At 40.8% G+C, this 24,973-nt stretch overlaps 1 protein-coding gene across 13 annotated transcripts in view; it reads left to right on the forward strand.

Annotated features, from left to right (window-relative positions):
- Window positions 1-23,186, forward strand: part of Immt (inner membrane mitochondrial protein) — a 40,265-nt gene extending 17,079 nt beyond the window's left edge. The window contains exons 5-15 of one of the 13 annotated variants that reach the window (XM_017799058.2): window positions 959-1,060; window positions 1,374-1,469; window positions 4,415-4,551; window positions 8,437-8,540; window positions 9,564-9,699; window positions 10,602-10,731; window positions 13,591-13,605; window positions 16,425-16,648; window positions 19,589-19,720; window positions 21,148-21,277; window positions 22,243-22,856. In XM_017799058.2, coding sequence (XP_017654547.1) covers window positions 959-1,060; window positions 1,374-1,469; window positions 4,415-4,551; window positions 8,437-8,540; window positions 9,564-9,699; window positions 10,602-10,731; window positions 13,591-13,605; window positions 16,425-16,648; window positions 19,589-19,720; window positions 21,148-21,277; window positions 22,243-22,856 — 1,820 coding nt within the window. Of the gene's footprint in view, window positions 1-922; window positions 1,061-1,373; window positions 1,470-4,414; window positions 4,552-8,436; window positions 8,541-9,563; window positions 9,700-10,601; window positions 10,732-13,590; window positions 13,606-16,424; window positions 16,649-19,588; window positions 19,721-21,147; window positions 21,278-22,242 lie in introns of all 13 variants that reach the window. The other 12 variants (XM_008836744.3, XM_008836742.2, XM_008836740.3 and 9 more) reach the window with 12 other exon arrangements.
- Window positions 23,187-24,973: the final 1,787 nt, after the last annotated feature.

The raw sequence follows: 24,973 nt of genomic DNA on the forward strand, positions 1-24,973 counted from the left end.
CCAAAAAAAAAAAAAATTAGTATGTTGTAGGTAGATAAGGGACCCAGGCCAGAGGCAAGGAGGCCAGTTAATGGGTTTTTATTGACAATTCAGGTGGGGTTTTTTTTGTTTGTTTGTTTTTTGCCTTTTTGAGACAGGGTCTCCCTATAGCCCCAGTTGGCCTGGAACTCACTATGTAGACCAGGCTGGCTTTGAACTCACAGAGATCTGCCTGCCTCTGCCTCCTGAGTGCTGGGATTAAAGGTGTGTGTCACCACGCCTGGCAACAATTCAGTTTTATCTGTGAAGTAGGGCATATATTTTAAAACAAAATTTGTCTCATTGTATTGCTTTCCTACTTCATCTCTAGAATTTTCTTTTTATCAACATTTTTGTCCATAAATATAGTATTCTTTCTTTAAAATTGTATTTTTGAAGTGATTTTTTTAAAATGAGTTCTGTTCTTCACAAACTACCTATCTTCACTTTGAACCTTCCTTATTTTAAGACTGTCATCTTGTTCCTGATCACTCAATACCTCTTCTTTTCTTTACAGTCTTCTAAATGACTCTAGCTAATTGTTTTCTTTTGTCTGCTCTTCTTTGGTACAAATTCTATATTCTTTTGCTAGTTTTTCTCCTTCTTGTGTCAGTCTGATGTGCATTTCTTGTATGCTTAAATTTAGCACTATTTCTGGAAGCTTTGCCTTAGGTAAGGATTAAAGTACCAGTACCCATCAAGACAACTTCTTTATCTTGTGCCTTCCCAACCTTTGTTAATTTTCTGTGCGTTTATATAGTAAACAGTGCCTCTTTGTGTGTTAATCAAGTATAGAAGTATTTTTATTTTTTAGTAGTCAGATGTGAGGTGGGAAGCAGTAGTAGATTCTGTGTTTCTGTTAACCCAGGGAAGCATAAATACCATGCGTAATATATATTTATAGCACCTACAGAGGCAGCTCAAGTTATTTCTGCAGCAGGTGATACACTTTCTGTCCCAGCCCCTGCGATTCAGCATGAGGACTCTGTAAAAACTGACGATCCTGTCATTGTTGGAGGAAAACCCACACCTGTAACCTCAGGTAGTTTAATAATTTGTATTTGTGTGTTATAGATGGTATGCCCACCAGAACTATGCATTGCCTAGGCAGCCCCTAGATACTGTGTTAAGTATTCATGTGTACTCTTCTCCAGGCTTCACCCTAGGAAAACATTTTAGTTTATAAGACCAAATGAGTCTTTGAAAATAAAGCCCTATTTCTTCATTTTGGAATCTTTAAGAGTGATGATGCTTTAGAATCTTTACCACTTCGCATTGATATAACTGGTTTGTATCCTTGTTAGCTGTTAAAATTCTGTGCTGAAATTTGATTTCTTATTTACTTATGCTGCAAGAGGAAGCATTCTCACCTTCTGTAAGGGAGCGACCACCTGAAGAAGTCGCAGCTCGCCTAGCGAAACAGGAAAAGCAAGAACAAGTAGAGATGGAGTGTATGTAACCAAGTAGCTTCTTCATTGCTTCAAGTCCCCTTGCAGTTGCTCTCTTAAACCATCACCTGACTTTGTCAGCCAGGACCAGTTGTTTCTTTTGTTTCTTTAGTGTCGTTGCCATGTTCCCCACCAACATTTCATTGTTTTGTGTTCTTGCCATCTAAATTGCTTTTACCTAGGTGATATGACCTATTCTGAGGGTTTAGTTGCTGAACATTCCAGATGTTTTATTAAGCTAGTGCTGAAGATTCCTTGTATTCTGGGAGACAGAAATTGATTCAGTTTATAAAACTTGTAAACTTATCTGTGTAAGCCACAGTGTCTCAGACACTGCCTATTACCTTGACTCTGGATGCTCACTGTTGGAAATCATATCTGATATTGGTGGGAAATGGAGTGTTCTACATGTTGCTGGTTTTCAGCTAAACAAGCATATTTATTTTTAAGTTTCAATTTTATGTTATGCGGGTGGGGGGTTCTAGATGTGAGTGTGGGTGAGTGTGTGTATAGAGACCAGAGGTTGACTTTGGCCCTCTTCTTCCTTTGTTCTCTACTTCATTTTTTGAGGCAAAGTCTCACTGAACATGGAGCCCACTGTTACAGCTACAGTAACTGGCCCTAGGATCTGCCTGTCTCCTTCTCATCACCCCACTGTCTCCCCACGCCCTCCCAAGCAGTGGGGTTGTAGGCATGCTCCTTGCTGTGCCTAACTTTTGTATGGATGCTGGTGATCTGAACTGAGTTCTTAAGCTTGAGCAGCAAGTACTTTACCCATTTAGCCATCTCCCCAACCCCCAATTAATGTTTTTTGATAGTTTTAAAGATGTTGATAATTAACAAGTGTTTCCTGTTATAAAGGAGGCACATGGATGTAAATGTCACACTGTGCTGCCATACATTGGTGTCTCTGGACACAGTGGAATTTTATAGGACTTTTTGCTGAACAGAGAATAGTAGTTTCAAATTCTGTAACAACTGATGTAAGTTTTTTTGTTTCTCACCAAGAACATCACTTACCTTTGTTTCTTGTTGCTGTGAGTAGTTCTGTTTCCTTACCAGTGCATTGATTCTGCCCTGCTCTGAGGAGCCAGCATTGTAAGAATTGTGTGAAAAAGTGGTAGAGCCATGTGTTAGCCATTAGTTTGGCTTGGATTTTTCTTTTGATTTTAAATTTTGTGTGTTTGTGTATGTTCTTTTGAATTCTTAGCCATATTATACATAGTTGAGAATGTTAAAGAAGTGGCTTATAAGTGAATTATTTCTGTATTTTTCTCCTTTTCTTCTTTGGTCTTTTTGAGAATCTCCCTATAGCCCAAGCTGGCCTGGAACTCACTATGTAGACCAAGCTTGCCTTGAACACACAGAGATCTGCCTGCCTCTGCCTCCCAAGTGCTGGGATTAAAGGCTTGTACCACACCACCCTTGGTGTATTTTTCTCCTTTTCAATTTTTCTTTTTTTAAAAAACTTTGGATTTATTTATTTAAATATTTTATTATTTATTTTATGTGTATGCGTGTATCGCCTGCATGTAGGTATGTGCACCTGTGTCGTGCAGTGCCCATGGAAGACAGAAGAGGCTGTTGGATACCCTGGAACTGGATCCGGACAGTTGTTAGCTGCCATGTGGGTGCTGGGACTCGAACCCCGGTCTTCTGCAAGAACAGTTAGTGTTCTTAACCACTGAGCCATCTCTCCAGCCCCCAAATAAAAATATTTTAATAGACATTGAGATCTATGTCTTGAGTGATTTTTATTGAAAAACTGTCCATTCCAAGTTTCCTTTTTGTTTGTTTGGTTTGTTCATTTCTTTGTTTTAGAATGGTTTTATATAGCCCAGGCTGACCTCCCACTCACTAATTTAGCTGAGGATGATCGTGAACTCTTGATCCTTTTGCCTATGCTTCCTGCTGGGAGTACAGGAATGGTGGTGCTTGTTGCACTTGGCAGAGGTCAGCGAATGTCTTACGGAGTTTGTTTTCTCCTCCTGCCATGTGTGTTCTTGGGATTGAAACTCATGTTGTCAAGCTTGGCAGCAAGTGCCTTTACCCTCTGAGTCATCTTGCCGGTTAGTTTTGATTGTTTTGAGACAAAGTTTTACTGTGTAACATGGGATTGTCCTGCCTCTTGTCTCCTGAGTGCTGGGATTATAGGCGTGTGCTATCTTGTTCAGGTTTTCTTTTACTTGTTTATATGTTTTCTTGTCTGGTTATTTCCTTGTATCCTGGCCATACAAAATTTTGCTGTGGGTTTTTCTCTTGCTTAAAAGTTGAAAATAGGCATCTGTTTTTCCTGGTAGGTCTATATAATTGTTATTTAAATGAAAAAGCTAATGGTTAAACTAGATATGTATCCTTTAGAATGTTTGAAACCTGTTCCATTTGAAATATACTAGCCTTTAAACACTTTTTCCCCTTAAAACCTTTTAATTTGAAATTTTCAAATATTCATAAAAATAAAAATATAGGGGCTAGAGAGATGGCTCAGAGGTTAAGAGCACTGACTGCTCTTGCAGAGGCCCCGGGTTCAATTCCCAGCACCCACATGGCGGCTACGAACCGTCCTTAACTCCAGTTCCAGGGGAATCCGAAGCCCTCTTCTGACCTCCGCGGCACTGCACAACACAGGCGCACTCACACACATGCAGGCAATGTACTTATACGCATAAAATAAAAAAATTTTTTTTAAAAAGTAAAAATATAAGACAATATATAGATTCTGATATATCCACCATTCAGACTCAATTAATTATTATCAGTGTCCTACCAATCTTTTAAGTGAACTATGATGCCCTAAAATTGGGTCCTCTATTAGTTTGTTTTGATATTTTTTAAAAATTGTACTTGAAGACTTTTAGGAAAAGAGTACAAATTTAAAGTCTTTTGTAAGGAGGAGAATTGTTCTTGTTTTTTTTTTAAGTTTTTTTTTTTTTTTTTTCTTTTTTCAGCTTTAGCCAAGAGCCTAGAAGATGCTCTGAGCCAGACTGAGTCTGTCACTTTGCAGGCTATTACAGCCCAGAATGCTGCAGTTCAAGCTGTGAATGCACACTCCAATATGCTGAAAACAGCCATGGACGATTCTGAGGTGAGCCAAGGAGAGATTGACCTGTGTCATAGACTGACTGCTTCCATTTGATACATAGGCTTTCTCTCATTGAGTAAAGGCAATCTATAGTAATTTTTTTTCTTTATTTTTGAGTTAGAATTTTCTTACTATGTAGCCCACACTGGTCTCAAACTTGCAGCAATTCTCTAGCATCAGACTTGAGTATTGAAATCACAGATGTATGGTTGGCTGGAGTGATTGTCTTAAGAATAGACAAACTAAGAAAAAAATTTAAATAGTCTTTTAAGTGAATTTTACATCTGGTTCTTTGTTTTATCTCAGAACACTGTATTGGTTTGAGAAGAAGGGTCTTATTGTAGACAGGGTTGAATGTAGCCCAGGCTGAAGCTGAACTCACTTCATAACTGAGGATGACTTTCAGGAATACTGAGATTACGTTGGGTGCATGCACACTCTTACCCGGCTTGAGAGTTATCTTAGATTTGCCTTTTTTTTTTTTTTTAAGATATATTTTCTATATATATTTTGTGTGTGTGTCTGTCTGTCTGTCTGTCTGTCTATACACATGAGTGCAGGTGCCAGTGGAGGTCGGAGATGTCAGATTCCCCAGAACTGGAGTTACAGATTACCGGTAACTAGCTGCCTGATGTGGGTGCTAAGAACTGGGCTTGGGTCCTCTGCAAGAGTAGCAAGCACTTTGAACTGCTGTACCATCTCTCCAACCCTATGTTTGCTTTTTTTTTTTTAATAGTTGTTGAATGTTTGTTTCCTTTTTTTTTTTTTTTTTGCTTTAGTGCCAACTATTTCTTCAAAAAAGGGTTTTTTAAAAATATTTTTTATTTATGTTAAAATTTTTTAAATATTTTGTATTTTGTGTGTATGAGTGTATTGCCTGCATATATGTGGTGCAGTGCTCTCGGAGGTCAGAGGAAAGCTTCGAATTCCCCTGGAACTGGAGTTACAGGCAGTTCTTAGCTGCCACGTGGGTGGTGGGAAGCTAACCCAGGTCCTCTGCAAGAGCAGTCAGTGCTCTTAACCATCGAGCCATCTCTTCAAACTCCCCTCCCCCGCTAAATTTTTTGTTTTGTTTTTTGAGATAAGTTTTATTATGGTGGCCCTAGCTGGCCTGGAACTTGTTATGTCAACCAGGCTGGCCTAGAACTCTCAGAGAGCATTTGCCTCTGCCTCATGTTGGGATTAAAGGCACATGCCACCATGCCCAGGTAAATAAATTTTTGTTTTGTTTTGGTGACACAGGATCTCCCTGTAGCCCCAGCAGGCCTGGAACTTGCTGTGTAGACCAGGCTGGCCTAGATCTCACAGAGATCTACCTGCTTTTTCCTCCTGTATACTGGGATTAAAGGTGTGTGACAGCACACCTGGCCTAAATAAACTTTTAAAAAACTTTCAAAATTTATTTTCATTTGTGTGTGTGTGTGTGTGTTTGTGTGCTTGCTTGCTTGTCTGTATGTGCACCATGTGTGTGCAGTTGCCTCAGGTCAGAAGAGAGCATCAAAACCCCTGGAATTGGAGTTACAGTAAGGCAGATGTGAGCTACCAGATGTGGGTTCTGGGAACCAAATCTAGTCTCCAAGAGCAGTCAGTGCTCTTAACTGTTGAGTCATCTCTCTAGCCCATTAATTTTATTTTTTCATTTGGGAAGGGTCTCTATAAAGCAAGAAGAAAAGTGCCAAATAATTGCTGTGTTCCCAAAACAATATATCAGATGCCAGTGGGAATGTAGTGTTGGGAATTGGTGCTGAAGTAGAGTCCTGAATGAGCAAACTAGACTTTTTATCTTGGCTGCACTGTCCTCCCAGAGCAACTTTTGAGTGTGTTTTTTTGTTTATTTTTCTGCATGTTTGTATGTTTTTATTATTATTGTTTGTTGTTGTTGGTTTGTCATGTAGCTCAGACTGGCCTCATACTTAATATGTAGCTGAAGATAGCCTTGAACTTGACTTTACCCATCTTCTCAGCTCTGGAAGTGACATGATTTACGGTTGTTGTTTGATGTAGCAATGGCCCTGTAAATGTGTAAACCTCCTACTTGTCTTTCAATTATACCTTTGATAGAGCTGTAATTAAGAAAAATTTTAGGTGCTGTGGGAAAAGGTACTTGGCTGTGCAAGCCTGAGGACCCGAGTTTGGATTCCCAGCACCCACGTGAAAGCCAGGCTCCATGGCACACATCTACATCCCCAGTGCTGGTGCAAGACTGGAGATAGGAGGATCTCAGGTTGCTGGCCAGCCACTCTAGCCAGAATGGGATGCTCCAGGTTCAGTGAGAAACCCTGTCTCAAAAATAAGGTGGATTTGCTACAGAATTATTAGAACCAGTACAGAAGACAGCTAAAGGTGCTGCCAAGACATCGTCAGGATCACCAAAAATAGATAAGAAAAAAAGTCCATATGGGCTGTGGATACCTGTCTAAAAGAAGAAAATTAATGGCTGACATCACCTAAAAAATTGTACTTTACTGCAAGTTATGTCTAGTATTATCTCACCTGCTCGAGCAAAGGCAGCAGAAATTGCTGCAGAGACACTTAATGGTGAAATGCTAACAGGTTTCTCTTGATGTGAGCACAGATGGACCAGAGAATTGCATACAGGTGGGAGTCTTGTATATACTTGTAAGTAGTGTATATCAGTTATATACAAAAGTGAATTGTGTAAAACACAGTTGTACTATGTTTTGTACATTTGTTAATAAAAAAATTTTTTTTGTCTTTTTGAGACAGGGTCTCCCTGTAGCCCCTGCTGTCCTGGAACTCGCTATGTAGACCAGGCTGGCCTTGAACTCACAGAGATCTGCCTGCCTCTGCCTCCCAAGTGCTGGGATTAAAGGCGTGCCCACCACACCCAGCGTTAATAAAATTTTTATGTCTTTAAAAAAAAAAAAATAAGGTGGAGAGTGATAGAGGAAGACACTTGACATTGATCTGTGTCCTGCCCATACAGGTATGCATACCTGCACATACACATACTGCTTGCATATGTGGACAGTATAGACACATATGCGCAAAAGAAAATTTGTAACCATTGTACTGGTGCATACCTATAATCCCAATTGGTACTTTATTGAAGAATGGTTAAAATCCATAGACAATTCATGAAAACCTCTTGTTCTTAGCTTTCCTGGTCATGTTTTCTTTCTCTTTTTTTTGAGCCAGAGTCTCACTGTGTAGCCCTGGCTAGCCCAGAACTTACTATGTAGACCAGGCTGGCTTGGAACTCACGAGATCCTCCTACCTTCACCTCTTGACTGCTAAGATTAAAGGCATGTGCCAGCACACCTGGCAGGACGTTTTCTTTAAAATTACTAAATTCTCAAAAAGAGCCAGGCCAGCTGGGAGCTACAGGGAGACCCTTTCTCCAAAAAACAAATAAAACCCCCAAACTTTAAAAGTTTCTCCTTAGAAAATGTACATGCCCCTGGAATACAAAATATTTTTTAGTTGTTTTTTTTTTTTAATATTTTATTATTTTTATTTTACGTGTATGAGTGTATTGGCTGCATGTATGTGAGTGCACCCATGTCATGCAATGCTGCAGAGGTCAGAAGAGGGCTTCAGAATCCCCTGGAACTGGAGTTAAGGATGATTCGTAGCTGCCATCGTCCGTCCCGTGGGTACTGGGAATCTAACCCGGGTCCTCTGCAAGAGCAGTGAGTGCTCTTAACCGCTGAGCCCTCTCCAGCCCCAATATTTTTTAGGTTTATGGAAGGAAGGTTATGGACTTTGTCTAGCTATGAATCTTGAATTATGAATTCCTTCTCTGAGAAGTAGTGTATATAAATCTTTTCCCCTCTTAATTTCATGGCACAGATATCTGCATTTAATCTTTGCCTGTCTTTGACAGTGATAGTAGTTAGTATGTTTACATAATTAAATTTTTTTTAGATTGCAGGTGAGAAGAAGTCTGCGCAGTGGCGCACCGTGGAGGGCGCACTGAAGGAGCGCAGGAAGGCAGTGGACGAAGCTGCCGATGCCCTTCTGAAAGCCAAGTAATTACTCAGGACTTTGACAAGTAATTAGGGCCTCGTGGTGGCTTTCTCTTTGGGCTGGACTTTCTTTGTGCTGTCTTAGTAGATGAGAAGGAGGCAGAGAAACCATTCCCTTTTGCACCACTGCTGGTTCTGAATTGGCCCAGGAGCTGGAAGATTTAAAAAGAAAAAAAGCTAAAATACACAAGCTAAAATAAAAATGGGTAGAAATTGATAGAAAAGAGCTCATATAAAAATCACGTTTTCATTGGATTGTTGCTTAGTTGGTATGTCTTCATATTTACTAAGATTCTGTTCTAATTTCAAGATTTTAATGGACAGTTTTATCAGAATTCAAGGTATATGTCAATCAGTTTGCTTGAACCACTAAATTAGTATATCTAACTTTATGTCTTGATACAAATTGACTAAAATTAGGTTCAAGTACAGAAACTCAAGTATAAGAGAATTGAAACCTACATTTCATTAAGGGTTTTTAGTAACAGCATGGTATGGTTGACATTCAAAAATTTGCTTTCTTTAAAAATATTGACAGACAAGCCTTCTCATAAGGCGAGCATGTCTTAGGAAATTAAAAACATGGTGGCTCACATCACTCATGTGTCCAGGCTCTGAGTTCTTTGTTTTGTAGTGGGAAAATCACAGTGTGGCTAATGTATGGTACATTCCAAATTCTGAGGCTTCTGAGACCCAGTTATTTATTCAGTACAGGCTATGGCCATCTCCCTTGCCTTAGCCTTCCTTAATTTCTCTTCCATTGGCAGAGTCCTGATCCTTTCTGTGACTGCCATTCATTGAGTGCTCATGGTTGGCAGGCAGCATGCCACATATTTTTCATAAGTAGCCTCTAATCCCCAACCAGGGTGCCACAGTGTGAGAGCTAGCTGGGAGTTGGATCTAGCTTTGTCTTGTTCCAAAGCCTGAGTCTCCTACACCATGGGCTTTGAACATTTGTATATTGTACTCACTTTAAAACTCTCTGGATTATAGTAAATCTTTGCTTGAATTTTGTTTGTTTCTCAGAGAAGAATTAGAGAAGATGAAAAGTGTAATTGAAAATGCAAAGGAAAAAAAGGTTGCTGGGGCCAAACCTCATATAACTGCCGCAGAGGGAAAGCTTCACAGGATGATAGTTGATCTGGATAATGTGGTCAAAAAGGTACATTCCTGAAGTCCCCTCATTTTTAGTCAATTTTTAAAAAATATTTATTTTTACTTTTTGTATATGAGTGTTTTGCCTAGACATATGTAAGTACACCAAATGATATGTGTGCAGTGCTGACAGAGGCCAGAAGAGAGTGTCAGGAACTGAACCTGGGTCCTCTGCGAGAGCAGCCACAGCCACTGCTGTTAACCACTGAGTCATCCCAAAGTATTTTTAATAATTCAGGAAAATAATAAGATCCCTACCATCTCACTATAGTTTTCCATTGTAAAAAGTATTCATTCCCCCTCGCCCCGGCTGGAGAGATGGCTCAGTGGTTAAGAACACTGATTGTTCTTACAGAAGACCAGGGTTCGAATCCCAGCACCCACATGGCAGCTAACAACTGTCCAACTCCAGTTCCAGGGTATCCAACGGCCTCTTCTGTGCTCCACAGGCATTGCATGACACAGGTGCACTTACCTACATGCAGGCAATACACTCATACACATAAAAATATAATAAAATATTAAAAAGTATCGTTTCTTTAAATTTTAGTTACTACTTTTAAAGTTTCTGTGGAGGGGCTAGCAGTGGATCAGGCAATGGCAGTTGCTGCCAAGCCTGACAACCTGAGCTCCAGGACCCACATTTTAGAAAGCAAGTTGTTCTCTTAACTTCCACCCACACACTGTGGCTTGTGAGTGCCCACACACACTCATGCTCACACAAATCAAAAAAATGTGAAAAAGAAAAAAAGACAAGGCTTATGTTTCTTTTTTCTGATCTTTGAGTTTGTGTGTATTGCTTATGATTCCCAGCGAGGCATAAGTAAATCAAAGAGAGTGCTTCTGTTTCTTAGAATATACACAGTACTTTGTGTTCCACTTAATCATTTACCTCTTGTATTTGCTCAGGTCCAGGCAGCTCAGTCAGAAGCGAAGGTTGTGTCTCAGTATCACGAACTTGTGGTCCAGGCCCGGGATGACTTTAGAAGAGAACTGGACAGTATTACGCCAGAAGTTGTTCCTGGATGGAAAGGGATGAGTAAGTACAGCCAAAGGATTATCACTTTTCTTTTTTGGAATTTAGCTTCTAATCAGCTAATTTAAACCTGCTTCAGTTGAAGTCTAGATGCTTCTGGCATATCTCGTGATGAATTGTATACTGTTTCCACATTTTATTTCTGTCACAGTCACAACAGATAAAACTGGCTGTACTCCGGTAGTTTTAATCATGGTCAGCAGAATCTCAGCTAGTGTTTAATTCTGTATCATTCATGAGTTGTTCTATTCTACTCAAAAATTAAAAATGTACTCAGGATCAGATAAATAAAGTTTATTTCCTATAAAAAATTAAATAAAAAAAGCATTAAATACAAATTAGAGTGATATTTTAACATTAACACAGATATGTATGGGTGTATACAATTACTCAAAACATTTGGTACTTTAACATTTGTAATGAGTTAGTTAAGGCACACTTGAGAATTCATGTCGAGACCCCAGTCTTCCTAGAGAAGGAAACTCTGGCTAGCCACCTGCAAAAATCAGACTATAGGGAGCTTTGATGGTGAAGCAGCAACCCAGAGGACCTGCAAGAAAAACTCTTGTACTACCCAGGGACATTAAAGAGTTCTCAGTCCAGGTCGTTTTTGCCCTTCTAAATGACATTTTTGATGGCATAGTTGGAGGGTGTTAATAGGATCTAGGGACTGGAGAGGCCTAGCATGCTGCCAAACATCCTGCAGTGCGGAGCAGCCTCTGACAGGGAAGACAGTGTGGCCCAGGGTATCATCAGCAGCATGCTAGAAGATCCCTACGCTAAGAGTCAGTCAAAATGTGAAAGTCCCCAATTTTCCTTACTTTGGGGGCCTCCTCTCTTTTTCTCTCTTTTTTTTTAAACAGGCATGTATGTTCTCACTATGTAGGAACTTGCTATGTAACCAGGACAGGCTAGCCTCAAATTCACAGTGAATCACTTGCCTCTGCCTCCTAAGTGCTTGGATTAAAGGTATGTGCCACTTCACCTGGCCTAATTTTTAATTATTTTGAGAGTATAGATTCAGGAGATAGTGAGATGGCTCAGAGGTTAAGGGCGACAATTACTAACAAACTTGTAAGGCTAGGGCTGGAGCGATGGCTTAGTGGTTAAGAGCAATGGCTGCTCTTGCAGAAGATCTGGGTTTAGCTCCCAGCACCCACATGGAGGCTAACAACTGTCCTTAATGTCAATTCTAGGGCATCCAGTTACCTCTTTGGCCTCTTTGGGCATGGCACAATACAAGTACACTAACATACATATAGATAAAACACTTATACACATAAAAAATAATTTTTTTAAGACTATAGACTCCTATGATAGAAAGTTTGAAAGACACAAATGATGTTTGGTGAAGTTTTCCTTTAATTTTTGCCCACACCATGCATTCTCCCCCCAACTCCACCCCCCCAGGTCAGGCAGTGTTACTGATTTCTTGTATGCCTCTGGAGAAGGTGATGATGTCAGGATTGCTCCAGCCGTCTATAGATGTCCTCATCTATGAAACAGAAACTTAAACTTAACTCATTAATGTACTTGTGTTACAGATTGTTTTGCTCTTACTTTTTGTATTTTCTCTAAGTTATAAATCCCTACTAATGCTCATTATGTCCAGACCTTTTCTTTTTCATCATGCCAAATATAATATACACAATGCCAATGCCGAGTGTAATAATAACGCTATGGTGTGTTGTTCTGTGCTTGGCTCTGTTTGAAGAACTTCACATGTTAAGGTTCACAACAGTCCTTTATGATAGGTATTGTTTGTGTCCTCATTTTATAGGTGAGAAAATGGAGATATAGACAGGTTAATGAGTTGTCCAAGTAAGTTGGTGGGTGGAATAAGGACTTTTCTTTCTTACCACATTGATCTCTGCCTGATTTATTTGTATTGTCAGCATAGAGCACTTGTTTGAGAAAAGGAGTGATGTGGTGGATTGTGGATTGTGCTAACACATAGTCTCGCTGTGTACTCAAGGCTGCCTCAGACTCATCATTAGACTCATCATTCTCCTTCCTCAGCCTCCCAAGTGCTGAGATGACAGGTGTTTGATGCTATGCTTAGTTGGAAATTTCTCATTTTTATGAGATTATGAGATTGAGGTTAAGGAAGTGGGACAGAGGCTCAAGGCAAGGAAGTTGGTTAAAAAGTGCTATAGTCATCTGAGGGTAAACTGATGGTGGCATCTGTGTATATCAGGGACATTTAAGTGAAGAAAGGGGCAGGCACTACGGAGCAGTCATTCAGCAATTGGGTTGTTGAACTGTGATTTACAGCGTGTACTGAATTTGAAGATGTGTATGCTCCTTAATACAATATTTCTGCTCCTTAGGTACAGGCTTAAGGAAACTCATAAAAATACGGGTCGCAGCTCTATTTGTGGTACCTTACTCCTGTAATACCAGCTCTTAAGAAACTAAAGCAGAAAAATTACAAGATATAGCAAGACCATGTTTCAAAATCCCCCCAGAAGAAAAAGATTAATTCCATAAGTATTCAAAAGTTGGGAGAGGACTGTGATAGTGAAATACTCTACAAAGTAGTTCAGTTGACAAGGATGAAAGAAACTTCTATTTACTGTGAAAAGTTTAGTTGATAGCTTTGGTGAAATTGAGACAAATTCCTTATAACCTGAGCTACTTTTAATCAGTAATTCTCTCATTCTTTTAAAGTATTACACCTTACCTTGATATATATTGTCTTAGAATCTCTTTAAATTTAGGAAATAGACTCTTATTTTGCTTTCTAGTATTAATTATCTTCCCTGGTCTAAGTTTCTCAATCCTTCTGAATGTTCCTATTTAATGATCACTAACCAAAATGTGCACATTCCTTTTTCAAACTATTCTTCTCTTTCTTTGTAGGTATTTCTGACCTAGGTGAGTAATTATGGGTACTTTATGTTTAGTGGCATTTGTTTTGAGTCCTGAAAGACTGCACTCTCTGTTGTGCCTATGGTCTTTATGCCAAGCCATATAAATGATAGCAAGTAGACTTGAGTATGGGATAATTCTCAACTGGATATTTTTGGCATCCATCTCAGGAACACACTTGTTAAGTGGTTAGAAACCTGTGGATGTGAGAGAATGTGTATTTGTGTATACATGCATGTACATACTCATACATATCATGTGGGTTTTTTTGTTTTACTTGTTTCAGAAAACTTCAAACATTAAAATGAAGGAAAAGACTATAGTAAACATACATGAACCTATCACCCAATTTCATCAAATCCATGCTCAGTGTTGTCTTACCTGTTCACACCCTTCTTGTCAAAGCAGGCTCCAAATAAAGAATTTCACTTTCAGATGCTTTCTTTTCTTTGTCCTTTTTGAGTCTCCTATAGCCCCAGCTGGCCTGGAAGTTATGTAGAACATCTCTGAGATCTGCCTGCCTCTGTCTCCTGAGTGGTGGGGTTAAAGGTGTGTGCTACCACAACCAACATTTTGTAGATACTTTCTTATTTAATTTCTTTTTATTTTATGTGTTTGTTTTGCCTGCATGTATATATGTGTACCACATGCATGCAGTGCCCCTTAAGGCTAGGTATTGAAACCTGTGGAATTGGAGTTACAGATGGCTACAAGCCACCATGTGGATGCTAGTAACTGAACCCAGGTCCTCTGCAAGAGCAGCAAGTGCTCTTAACTGCCGAGCCATCTCTCCAGCCCCCTTGTAAATACTTTTTTTGTGTGTTAAGAAACATAATTACAGTGCCATTATTAGACCTAAAACTTAATTCTTTACTGCCAAATACTCAGTGATTAAGTTTCTTATTTTTTAATTTTTTAAGATTTATTTTATGTAAATGAGTTTATTGCCTGTGTATAGGTAGCTGCACCCATGTCGTGCACTGCCCATGGAGGTCAGAAGAGGGGTTCGGATCCCCTGGGACTGAAGTTATTGCCGATTGTTAGCCAACATATGGGTGCTGGGAATCAAACCTGGGTCCTCTGCAAGAGCAGCCAGTGCTCTTAACTGCTGAGCCATCTCTCTAGCCCCTAAATTTCTTATTTTTTAAAGATTTATTTTAATCATGTGTATATATGCGGGTATGTGCACATGTGAATGCAGTTGCTCAGAGAGCCCAGAAGAAGCTGTCAGGTTCCGTGGAGCTCGAGTTACAGCTGGTTGTAAGCCACCTGAAATGGGTACTGGGAACTGAACTTGGGTCTTCTATAAGAGTGTTGTTTGCTCTTAACTGCTGAGCCATCCTATCAGTGCTAAGTATTCCTATTTTATAGAAAGAATTTGTAGTTATATTACTTCATTCAGATTAGTTTCAGAGTTCTACACATTGAAATTGTTCAGTGAGTCTCAATGCTTTTTGCTTTTCAATTTTTTTTTTGACGAATCATTTATCATATAGAATTCCCCATTTTAAAAAAAATGTTGCTTTTGCATTTGGAACTAGTATTGTTGTTGTTATTTCAATATTTTTTAAAAAAATATTTATTGTTCTTATTTTATGAATGTATTGCCTGCATGTGTGTAAGTGCACCCGTGTCATGCAGTGCCCATAGAGGTCAGAAGAGGGCGTCAGATCCCCTGGAACTGGAGTTACAGATCGTTGTTAGCTTCCATGTAGGTGCTGGGAATTGAACTTGGGTCTTCTGCAAGAGCAGCCAGTGAGTGCTCTTAATTACTGAGCTATCTTGCTGACCTCTGGAACCATTATTCTTAACCTGTGGTATGTATTAGAACACTTGTAGAGTATAAAACTCTGCCCACCCACCCCCAAACAAAACAAAACAATAATCTTCTACTTGAATTTAAGCTTAGCCATGTGTTTGGGCAAGAATATTTCAAAAAGTATCATTTGTGGTGGCACATGCCTTTAATCTCAGTCCTGGGGAGGCAGAGGCAGGCAGATCTCTGTGTGATCAAGTCCAGCCTGGTCTACATAGTGAGTACCAAGCCAGCTGAGGCTATAGGAAGAACCTGTCTCAGAAACAAAAAAGGGACTGGATGAGATGACTCAGCGGTTAAGAACACTGACTGCTTTTGCAGAGGACCCGGGTTCAATTCCCAGCACCCACATGGTAGCTAACAACTGTCCATAACTCCAGTTCCAGGGGATCTGACGCCACCTTCTGACCTCTGCGGGCATTGCATGACACAGATGCACTTACATGCAGGCAATACACTTACACACGTAAAATAAACATAATAAATAAAATATAAAACAAAAGAAACACAAAAAAGCAAAAAAGAATGTTTCAAAAGTGATACCACTGGGTTTCTTTGGTGCTTTCTTTTCTGCAGATTACAACCCTAGGTAATGTGCATTTAAGAAGGAACAGAGCTGTGGAAATTTTGTTTTAGCAGAACCAGTCTTTAACTGGTTGCTTGTTAGGGCTAATCGGAGTTAGGTGCAAAATGAAATATTGAAAGTGATCTATAAGCTTTGTTTTTAGAAGCAAAATTATAGTAAATTAGAAAGCTAATTTACAATGAAGTCAGATTGAAAGGATTGATTTGGGTTCCTGGGAAGGAACTGTACATGCTGCCTCAGATCCCACCTATATGTTACTTTGCTTAGAATTCACAAAACCTTAGTGGCTAGACACTGCGTATTTCTGATTTAACTGGAGAATTGAAATGTCATGTTAGGTGCTTTCTGCTTTTTTTCTTTAATGGCCGTAGGGATTTATAATTTCAGTGAAGTCATTAACATTTTGATATGGTATCTGTTTAGCCGACAAGCTCTCTACTGATGACCTGAACTCCCTGATTGCTCATGCACATCGTCGCATTGATCAGCTCAACAGAGAGCTCGCACAGCAGAAAGCCACAGAGAAGCAGCACATCGCCTTAGCCTTGGAAAAACAAAAGCTGGAAGAAAAACGGGCTTTTGATTCTGCAGTGGCAAAAGCATTAGAACACCACAGAGGTGAAATACAGGCTGAGCAAGACAGAAAGGTAGAAGAAATGAGAAGCGTTGCCTAACATTCCAGTAGATCTTAGCTTGCTGACAGGTCTCCTGGAGATCATTGTGGCAGATGATCACTGTGCCAGTCACCAACTGGAAGTATTAGATGTAAATCATACCAAGCCATCTGTGAAGTGGCACTTGGGCTTTGTTCTCAGAATCTGAGCTTCTAAGAAATGCTTGAGCAGATGTGACAGTTGTAAGAACATAATCAGCTGTGCTGTCCGGGATCCTTGAGCTCTTCTCACTGGTGCCTCTGTCCACTAAAGCCAAGCTCAAAGAATCTCATTTAATTCTGAATAGATTCTTGACCTGCAGGGTTATTAGATAGTTGGTGGCTACAAAGGGAATAGCTACATTGGCCATCTTTTAAGGTTACCATGTGTCAGACATGGTGTCATGGATTGACTTAAGGAACCTGACTGCTCAGCCCACCCTCAAAAGCTTTCTTTACAGGCTGCTGGGGCCATGTGCCCTTCTGGCCTTTTTTCCCACCTTCCCTCTTTCTCCTTGGCCTCCTTTGCCTCTCAGGTACTAGCACAGCTGGTACTACATTTACTTGAACTCTCCAAGAGCTCTTTTCTAATCTTTTTGCTTTAGAGTATAAAGCCTTTTCAGATCTGTACATTCTCAAGCTCTCGCCTCTTTTTTGACTAGGCAGCCTACATGCTGTTTCCTGTTGGATTTTCCAGTTACTTCAAGTTCAGTATGTTCAGAGCAGATTGTTTTTTTTTAACATTTATTTATTTGTATATGTGTGTTGGCTCATACAAGCCAAGGTATGAGTGTGGAGGTCAGAGGTCAATTTGTGGGAGTCAGTTCTTTCACACCATGTGGGTGCTGGGGATTGAACCCAGGTCATCTGGCTTGGCAGCAAGCACCTTTACACATCAAGCTATCGTACCAGCCTCAAAGCAGATTTCTTGAATTTTCCCAACCTGACTCTTAGCAGTGCAGTTCGTTTCTCTCTAGATCACCATATACCCAGTTGTTCAAGGCAAGCATGCTTGATTGTTTCTCATCAACTCAAATTCTGTCCACTTAAAAAATCCTTCCAGTTTCAAGCTGGGCATGATGGTGCATGCCTTTAATTCCAGCACTCAGGAGGCAGAGGCAGGCAGACCTGTGAGATCATGGCCAGCCTGATCTACATAGAGAGTTCCAGGCCAGCTGGGCCTACAGGGAGACCCTGTCTCATGTCAAAAAAAAAAAAAAAAAAAAAAAAAAAAAAAAAAAAAAGTCCTCCCGGAGCTACATCCATAGTAAATTCCAAACCTGTCTGCTTTTCCTTTTCCACTTCAGTTGAACTTTTACTATCTGAATAGGTTTCCCTATTCATACCCATAGATAGTTAAATGTCTCTTCTCCCTCTCTCTCCTTTGGTCTCTCTCTCTCTCCCTCCCTCTCTCTCCCTCAATTCTCACTTTGCAGACAGGGTGGATTGAAACTCACAGTGGTCCTGCATACTTTTTTAAATAACAGGGTCTTGCTGTGTAGTCCTTGCTGGCCTTAAAATCATGGTACAGTGCCTCATCCTGAGTGCTGGGTTTACAGCTTGAGCTGTGTTCCTGGCTCAGTAGTCCAAATTCTAGTTACCAATACCCAAAGGGTCTGTGAGCCAGGCACCTGTCATTCCCCCATATCTTGATATTTTTTCTGTGCCTTGACATGTCTTTCACCCTGGGACCTTTGTGGGGGTTTTTTTTGGGTTTTTTTTGGTCTTTTTTTTTTTTTGAAACAACATCTCCCTGTAGCCCCAGCTGTCCTGGAACTCACTATGTAGACCAGGCTGGCCTTGAACTCACAGAGATCCGCCTGCCTCTGCCTCCCTAGTGCTGGGATTAAAGGTGTACACCACCACACCCGACCTCCTTTGTGCTTTTTACTGCATTCTGTCTCCTCTCTTTTAACCTTAGATGTCACTTTCTCCGAAGTGGCCTTCCTATGACTTCAGTCTAAAGCGTGGGTCAGTTTCTGGCATATTGCTGTTTTAAGTGAAAGTAGCTAAGAAGGTTGAATGGGAGTTCATGCTTAGCAGCACGTCTCCTGCTGGATTCATTCTTGGAAATAAATATCATGGTCTGAAGTATCTGTGTGTCCTGAGTATCCTTGCATCCAAGCATATAGTAGTAGGTCCTGTCAGGCCCAGGGCCAGTCTTCATAAATCTTTGTATACTACTTGCATGGGTTCATTGAACATTATTCTAATTCTGAAAGAAGATGAGTTCTTTATTTAAGGTAATTTGTGTTGATATATAACATGATCCATGGCTAATTATTAGGTAAAGCAGGAGATTTTCCTAACTTTTAATTTGGCCTTTGTTAAATTTGAATTCATGTGCAAGTAACTTGTTGCAGTTTTCTTTGTTTAAAAGAAATTGTGTTCCATACCTGTCAGGTATTAACTTTCTCATGATAGTTTTCAAAGTTGGCATCATTACCACCGAGAAAATAGACACTACAGCGGGTTATGATGAAACTAGGTTTGAACCCAAGTCTTCGTAGTTTTTTTCCTCTAAGTTCTGGAAGTAGTTCTTTCCTATGGAATGTGTGATTCAGGAAATAATGAACACCATGTTTCTTTGTTGGAAGCAGCCTGGTAACGTGATGGATGCCAGGGTTTGGGGCCAGAGAGATCAATGTTTGAAATCTGGGTTTTGGTGTGTTCTGTGACCTTGTATCAGGTGCCTTCAAAGGTTCAGCTTTCTTGTTCATATAAAAAGATGGATAAGTGCTGGGCATGGTGGTATATGGCTTTAATCCCAGCACTCGGGAGGTAGAGGCAGGTGAATATTTGTGAGTTCAAGGCCAGCCTGGTCTACATAGCAAGTCCAGGCCATTTGGGGCTACAGAGAGATCCTGTCCCAAAAAGACCAAAAAAAAATTCTGTGTGAATTGAGAACTGATCATTATTGTGCTTGGTTTCACAGGTAGAAGAAGTTAGAGATGCCATGGAGAATGAAATGAGGACCCAGCTTCGCCGACAAGCTGCTGCCCATACTGATCATTTACGAGATGTCCTTAAGGTGCAAGAACAGGAGCTGAAGTATGAATTTGAGCAGGTGAGGACATGTTGTAAAGCATTGACTCCCTTCAGCCCCTTCCTCACATGCATCAGTAACAAACTCTCCTTTTCATTTTTTTGGTGGCAACTAGGATTGGAACCCCAAGCCTCACACACTGTGCCCCACTCTCAACCTCCTCCTTTTCTTTAAGTGTAAGCTGAGGATAATGAAGAATGGGGAGGGAATGGAGAGGAGGCTCAGATTAAGAGCAGTTGCTGTGCTTGCAGAAGAAACAGGTTCGGTTCCCTGGACCCGTGTGGCTGCTGACAACTGTTAGTAACTCCAGTTCCAGGGGATCTGATGTCCTCCAGGGGCAGTAGGCACACATGAGGTGTTCGTAATACATACAGGCAAACACTTAGCCTCATCTCCATACTGATTTTCAAGCCAGCCAGGGCTACACAGTGAGACCCTGTCTCAAAATAAAATAAACCTTTAAAAAAAAAAAGGCAAGGATTTGCTTTGGTGAAATGGCATTTTTATAAATCCTCAAAACAGCTGGGTGTGGTGGCACACACCTTTAATCCCAGCACTTGAGAGGCAGAGGTAGAAGTAGGCAGATCTCTATGAGATCAAGGCCAGCTGGGGCTAGAGGGAGGCCCTGTCTCAAAAAGACCAAAAAAAAAAAAAAAAGAAAATAAATATAAATTCCTCAGAATAATTGTATGTCTGTATTCATTATCTATGCTGTATTTGCATTGTAATACAGAAATTTCTTTTTTCTTTTCTTGTCTTTTTGAGACTGTCTCCCTTTAGCCCCAGATGTCCTGGAATTCACTAAGTAGACCAGGCTTGCCTTGAACTCACAGAGATCCGCCAGCCATTGCCTCCCAAGTGCTGGTATTAAAGGCGTGAGCCACCACACCCAGCACAACCATTGTTCTTAACCACTGAGCCACATCTTTAGCCCCTAAAACATTTTATTTGCTTGTTTATTTTTATTTATTGCAGGATCTCCCTGTAGCCCTAGCTTGCTTGGAACTCACTATGTAGACCAGGCTGGCCTTCATCTCACAGAGATCCGCCTGCCTCTGCCTCCTGAGTGCTGGGATTAAAGGCACGTGCCACCATAAAGATGCTATAAAGTTGGCACTTTAAAGGCTATGAAAACCTCCTCTTCTACTGTTTCATCTAATAATATGTCCTATCAAAATTTATAAAGAATTAAGCCAAGCACAGTGGCGCATGCCTTTAGTCCCAGCACACAGGACGCAGGAGCAGGCCAGATAAACAAAAAAGAAAAAGAATTAAGAAATGTGAGTCAGCAGAATTTTGAAGTTTACTCACAGGGTAGCAGTTTCATAGCTGTTTTGAGATTTTAAAGGCCTTTGTTACTTGAGTAGGTAGTTGTTTCTGGAAGACTACCAGTGAGTTAAGTGACAAGTAGTAGTATTGTTCTGGCAACTATTTGTGTTTTATTTCAGGGTCTGTCTGAGAAACTCTCTGAGCAAGAATTAGAGTTCCGTCGTCTCAGTCAAGAGCAAATTGACAACTTTACTCTGGACATAAACACTGCCTATGCGAGACTGAGAGGAATCGAGCAGGCTGTTCAGAGTGAGTATCATTTAATGTTACAGGTCTTAGTCTGTGCAGTTTCTTGGGATAATTTCTTGTTAAAAGAGTAATAGGGGACATGTGCTGATGTCACATTGTGCAGATGGTAAAATCACTTTGCTACATTTTATTCATGTCTTGGAAACCTGGTCCCAGACAATTTTCAACAAACAGATAAGAGGAAAAGAGGATCTAAAAACTAAATAAGAATAACTTAACAAGACCACCATTTTCAATGTATTTTCCTTCATGTGCTTTGCCTCAAGGTTTCTTATAGGGCACTTTGGGGTTGTCTGGGAGTGGAGGCTTGCTGTGGTGGTGATAGTCACAATGAGGCCTGTGTGTGCCACATTCAAAGTGACACATCCTGACGAGGATATTAATAAAATAGGTGTCTTAGGGATGTTCTAGAATCTTTTTTTTTTTTTGTCATATGATAGTGAGAATAAGCAGAATACTGAAGCAGTGTCAAGACCTAGTCACGTTTTGAAGTCTTTGTGTATATTACATGATTTGGTTTGATTTGCTGTCAAATTTCTGGTGTCCTTAAAATTCTTGGCCTCATTTGAATGTTTTTTTTCCTACATCTTCAACTAAGGATGAAAACGTCTGAATTAGCGGGCCCACAAACGTAAATTGACTTCTGTGTACTCTCTGGCCGTGCATTGTCCTAGATCTCACAGGAAAGGGAAAGGAAACTTCCTTGTGCCATGCACATGCAACCTCCCAGTTTTTTCTCTTTAGTAGACTCAGATCTTCATCAAATTGTGTCATGCCTGTTGCCTCCTATGAAGAAGAGGACAGCTAGGAAAGAACACCTAAGATGTGTGAGGTGCCATGGGAGGCTTGCCCTGGCCTCATCTACTTAGGTGGATTTTGGTTATTGAAGGTCCATCTTTTTTCTGTGGCTATATACAGTCAGGAAAAGAGAAAATTGTCTTTTCTTTGCTTTTATTTTTTTGTAGGTCATGCAGTTGCTGAAGAAGAAGCCAGAAAAGCCCACCAACTCTGGCTTTCAGTGGAGGCATTGAAGTACAGCATGAAGACCTCCTCTGCAGAAGCACCCACTATTCCACTGAGGAGTGCAGTTGAGGCCATCAGAGTCAGCTGTCCTGATAATGAATTTGCCCAAGCTTTAACTGCAGCTATTCCTCCAGAGTCCCTGACCCGGGGGGTTTACAGTGAAGAGACCCTGAGAGCTCGTTTCTATGCTGTCCAAAAAGTAGCCCAAAGGGTAGCGATGATTGACGAAACCAGAAATAGCCTGTACCAGTACTTCCTTTCATACGTGCAGTCCCTCCTCCTATTCCCACCTCAGCAGCTGAAGCCGCCAGCAGAGCTCTACCCGGAGGATATAAACACGTTTAAATTGCTATCATATGCCTCCTATTGCATTGAGCATGGTGACCTGGAGCTGGCAGCAAAATTTGTCAATCAGCTGAAAGGGGAGTCCAGAAGAGTGGCACAGGACTGGCTAAAGGAAGCCCGAATGACCCTAGAAACTAAACAGATAGTGGAGATTCTGACAGCATACGCAAGTGCTGTAGGAATAGGAGCCACTCAAGTGCAGCAAGAATAAGGCCTAGGAAGAGCTGTGTAATGTCACATTTCATATCAAAGGAAATGAGCATTGATATCTGAAGGGTTTGCGACAAGGGTCCCAGAATTGTCTAGAAGTGAACAGGTTCCAAGTGCTCAGTGTTAACACCTGTTGCATTTATTGTCCTTACACTTGCTATCATGTCAATGAACTTCAGGAGTGCTTTATCTGCAACTTGTGTAACATTTCCTGCTTTTCAGGTTTTACTGATCAGGCTTGAGCCACTCAGAATAATGTTTGTGATCCCTACTATTGATTCTGCCCTTGGAGCAAACTGAATAAAGCAACACAGTGAAAACCAAATATTCTGTCCCTTTTCAAAAAGTGCCATTTCCAGCGTGTTGTAAACAAGCAGCTTCGATGAGAAGCAGCATCAGCGTAGAAACTTGTGGCCAGTTTCTGGGCTATGGACTGTCACCAGAAATCCACCAGGGCCCGTTTCTTTTATTTTTTTGAGATAGGGTCTCCATGTAGTCCCAGCTGACCTGAACTCACTATGTAGATCAGGCTGGCCTTGAACTCACAGTGATCTTCCTGTCTCTGCCTCCCAAGTGCTGGGACTAAAGGTGTGCACCACCACACCCAGCCCAGGGCCTGTTTCTTGATTTTGAAGGTTTGGGTGAATTGATTCCCACTGGTCAAAATCAAGAGTGATGTATGTGTATTTATAGTTGGGGTATAGCACTCGAGTGATTGAAAAACACAAGGAATTAGTATGCATCTCAACATTTGGTTGCCACCCACAGAAACAAGTTCTGTTATTAGGAGCCAGTATACACACAAACCTGTGTGCATCTTCTCAGAGCAGTTCTTGAAGCACTGCCTGCTGCTCCTTGTGTTGTGCAGTTTCCTAGTACCTGGGATCTTCAGTAGTGTGAAAGTATGAGCCTGGACTCAGAAGAAAGGGACTGAATACGTTTTGGTATATTCATCCAGACTTCTCTAAGAACTAATGAATTCTCAGTTCAGCTGGCTAAAGATTGGGACAATTGGCATAGTGGACAAACACTAACATATTCTTACCTTTTGACTTAACTCTTAAATTCTGAACACTACTATCTCTATAAAACATCATTTTACATTTTTTATTAGGGTTTATGAGGAGGCTCATCTGAGCAGTATACCTACAGAGCATGAGAGGGGTGTTATATATGTAGGTGCACACCTGCAGCCCCTCAAAGTGGGTACTTTCAGGACTTGGAGATACATTTGGAGATAACATTGTTTCGATTTGGGCTCTTTTTATTCCTTGTGCTACCCCCAAATACATTGATTCAAACTCCATTGCTGTTTGGAGCCACCTGCATTGTAGACTGCCTTATTTCTGAAGGGTAGAGGTACTCTGGGTACCTACCTGGAGGCTATGAAGTGTTTCAGCTTAGATAATGGGTTGTCCTGTTCCTTCTTCCATCCTCAGGAATAGACTGAAATTGCAACATCTATTTGTGAATGTTAAGTGAATGTGGTTTCTGTTCTGCCCATAGAAAATTCTAGATTGTAGCAAAATTCAGTTCGCTTTGGAACCCTGTAAAGCTTCCTTCACATGCGATTATGTGCAGTGTGGTGGCTCATACCTTATAGTCCCAGTGCTCAGAAAGCTGAGGGCAGGAGGATCACTGTAAGTATGAGGCCAACCTGGACTGCAGGGTGAGAGGCTCTTTAAATAAGTGGGGGAAGGGTCTGAAGAAACAGGTCAGCAGAGGACCCAGGTTTGGTTCCCAGCACCCACATAGTGGCTGATCATCTGTAACTCCAGTTCTAGAGCTTCCAGCATCCTCTTCTGGCCTGTGGGTACAACCTTGGCTGCTGTTCCTCAGCAGCCACTTTGATTTTTGAGAGAGGGTCTCTGACTGGCCTGGAACTTGGCAAGTACTTACCAAGTAGACTAGGCTGAACAGACAGTGAGCACGAAGGATTCATCTTGTTTAGCACTGGAGTTACAAGTACGTGTTGCCATGGTGGGCTTTTGTTTTTGTGCACAGGTTCTGGTGCCTACAGACATAACAGACACTTTACAGAATGAGCTATCTCCCAGCCCCCAGCTTTCAAATTTTGGCAAATACATAGTTTCTTTGACAACACACCTTATCTCCATT

The sequence above is a fragment of the Nannospalax galili genome, unplaced genomic scaffold (assembly GCF_000622305.1).
Source record: "Nannospalax galili isolate Female #2095 unplaced genomic scaffold, S.galili_v1.0 scaffold138, whole genome shotgun sequence".
In the NCBI taxonomy this organism is placed as follows: Eukaryota; Metazoa; Chordata; class Mammalia; order Rodentia; family Spalacidae; genus Nannospalax; species Nannospalax galili.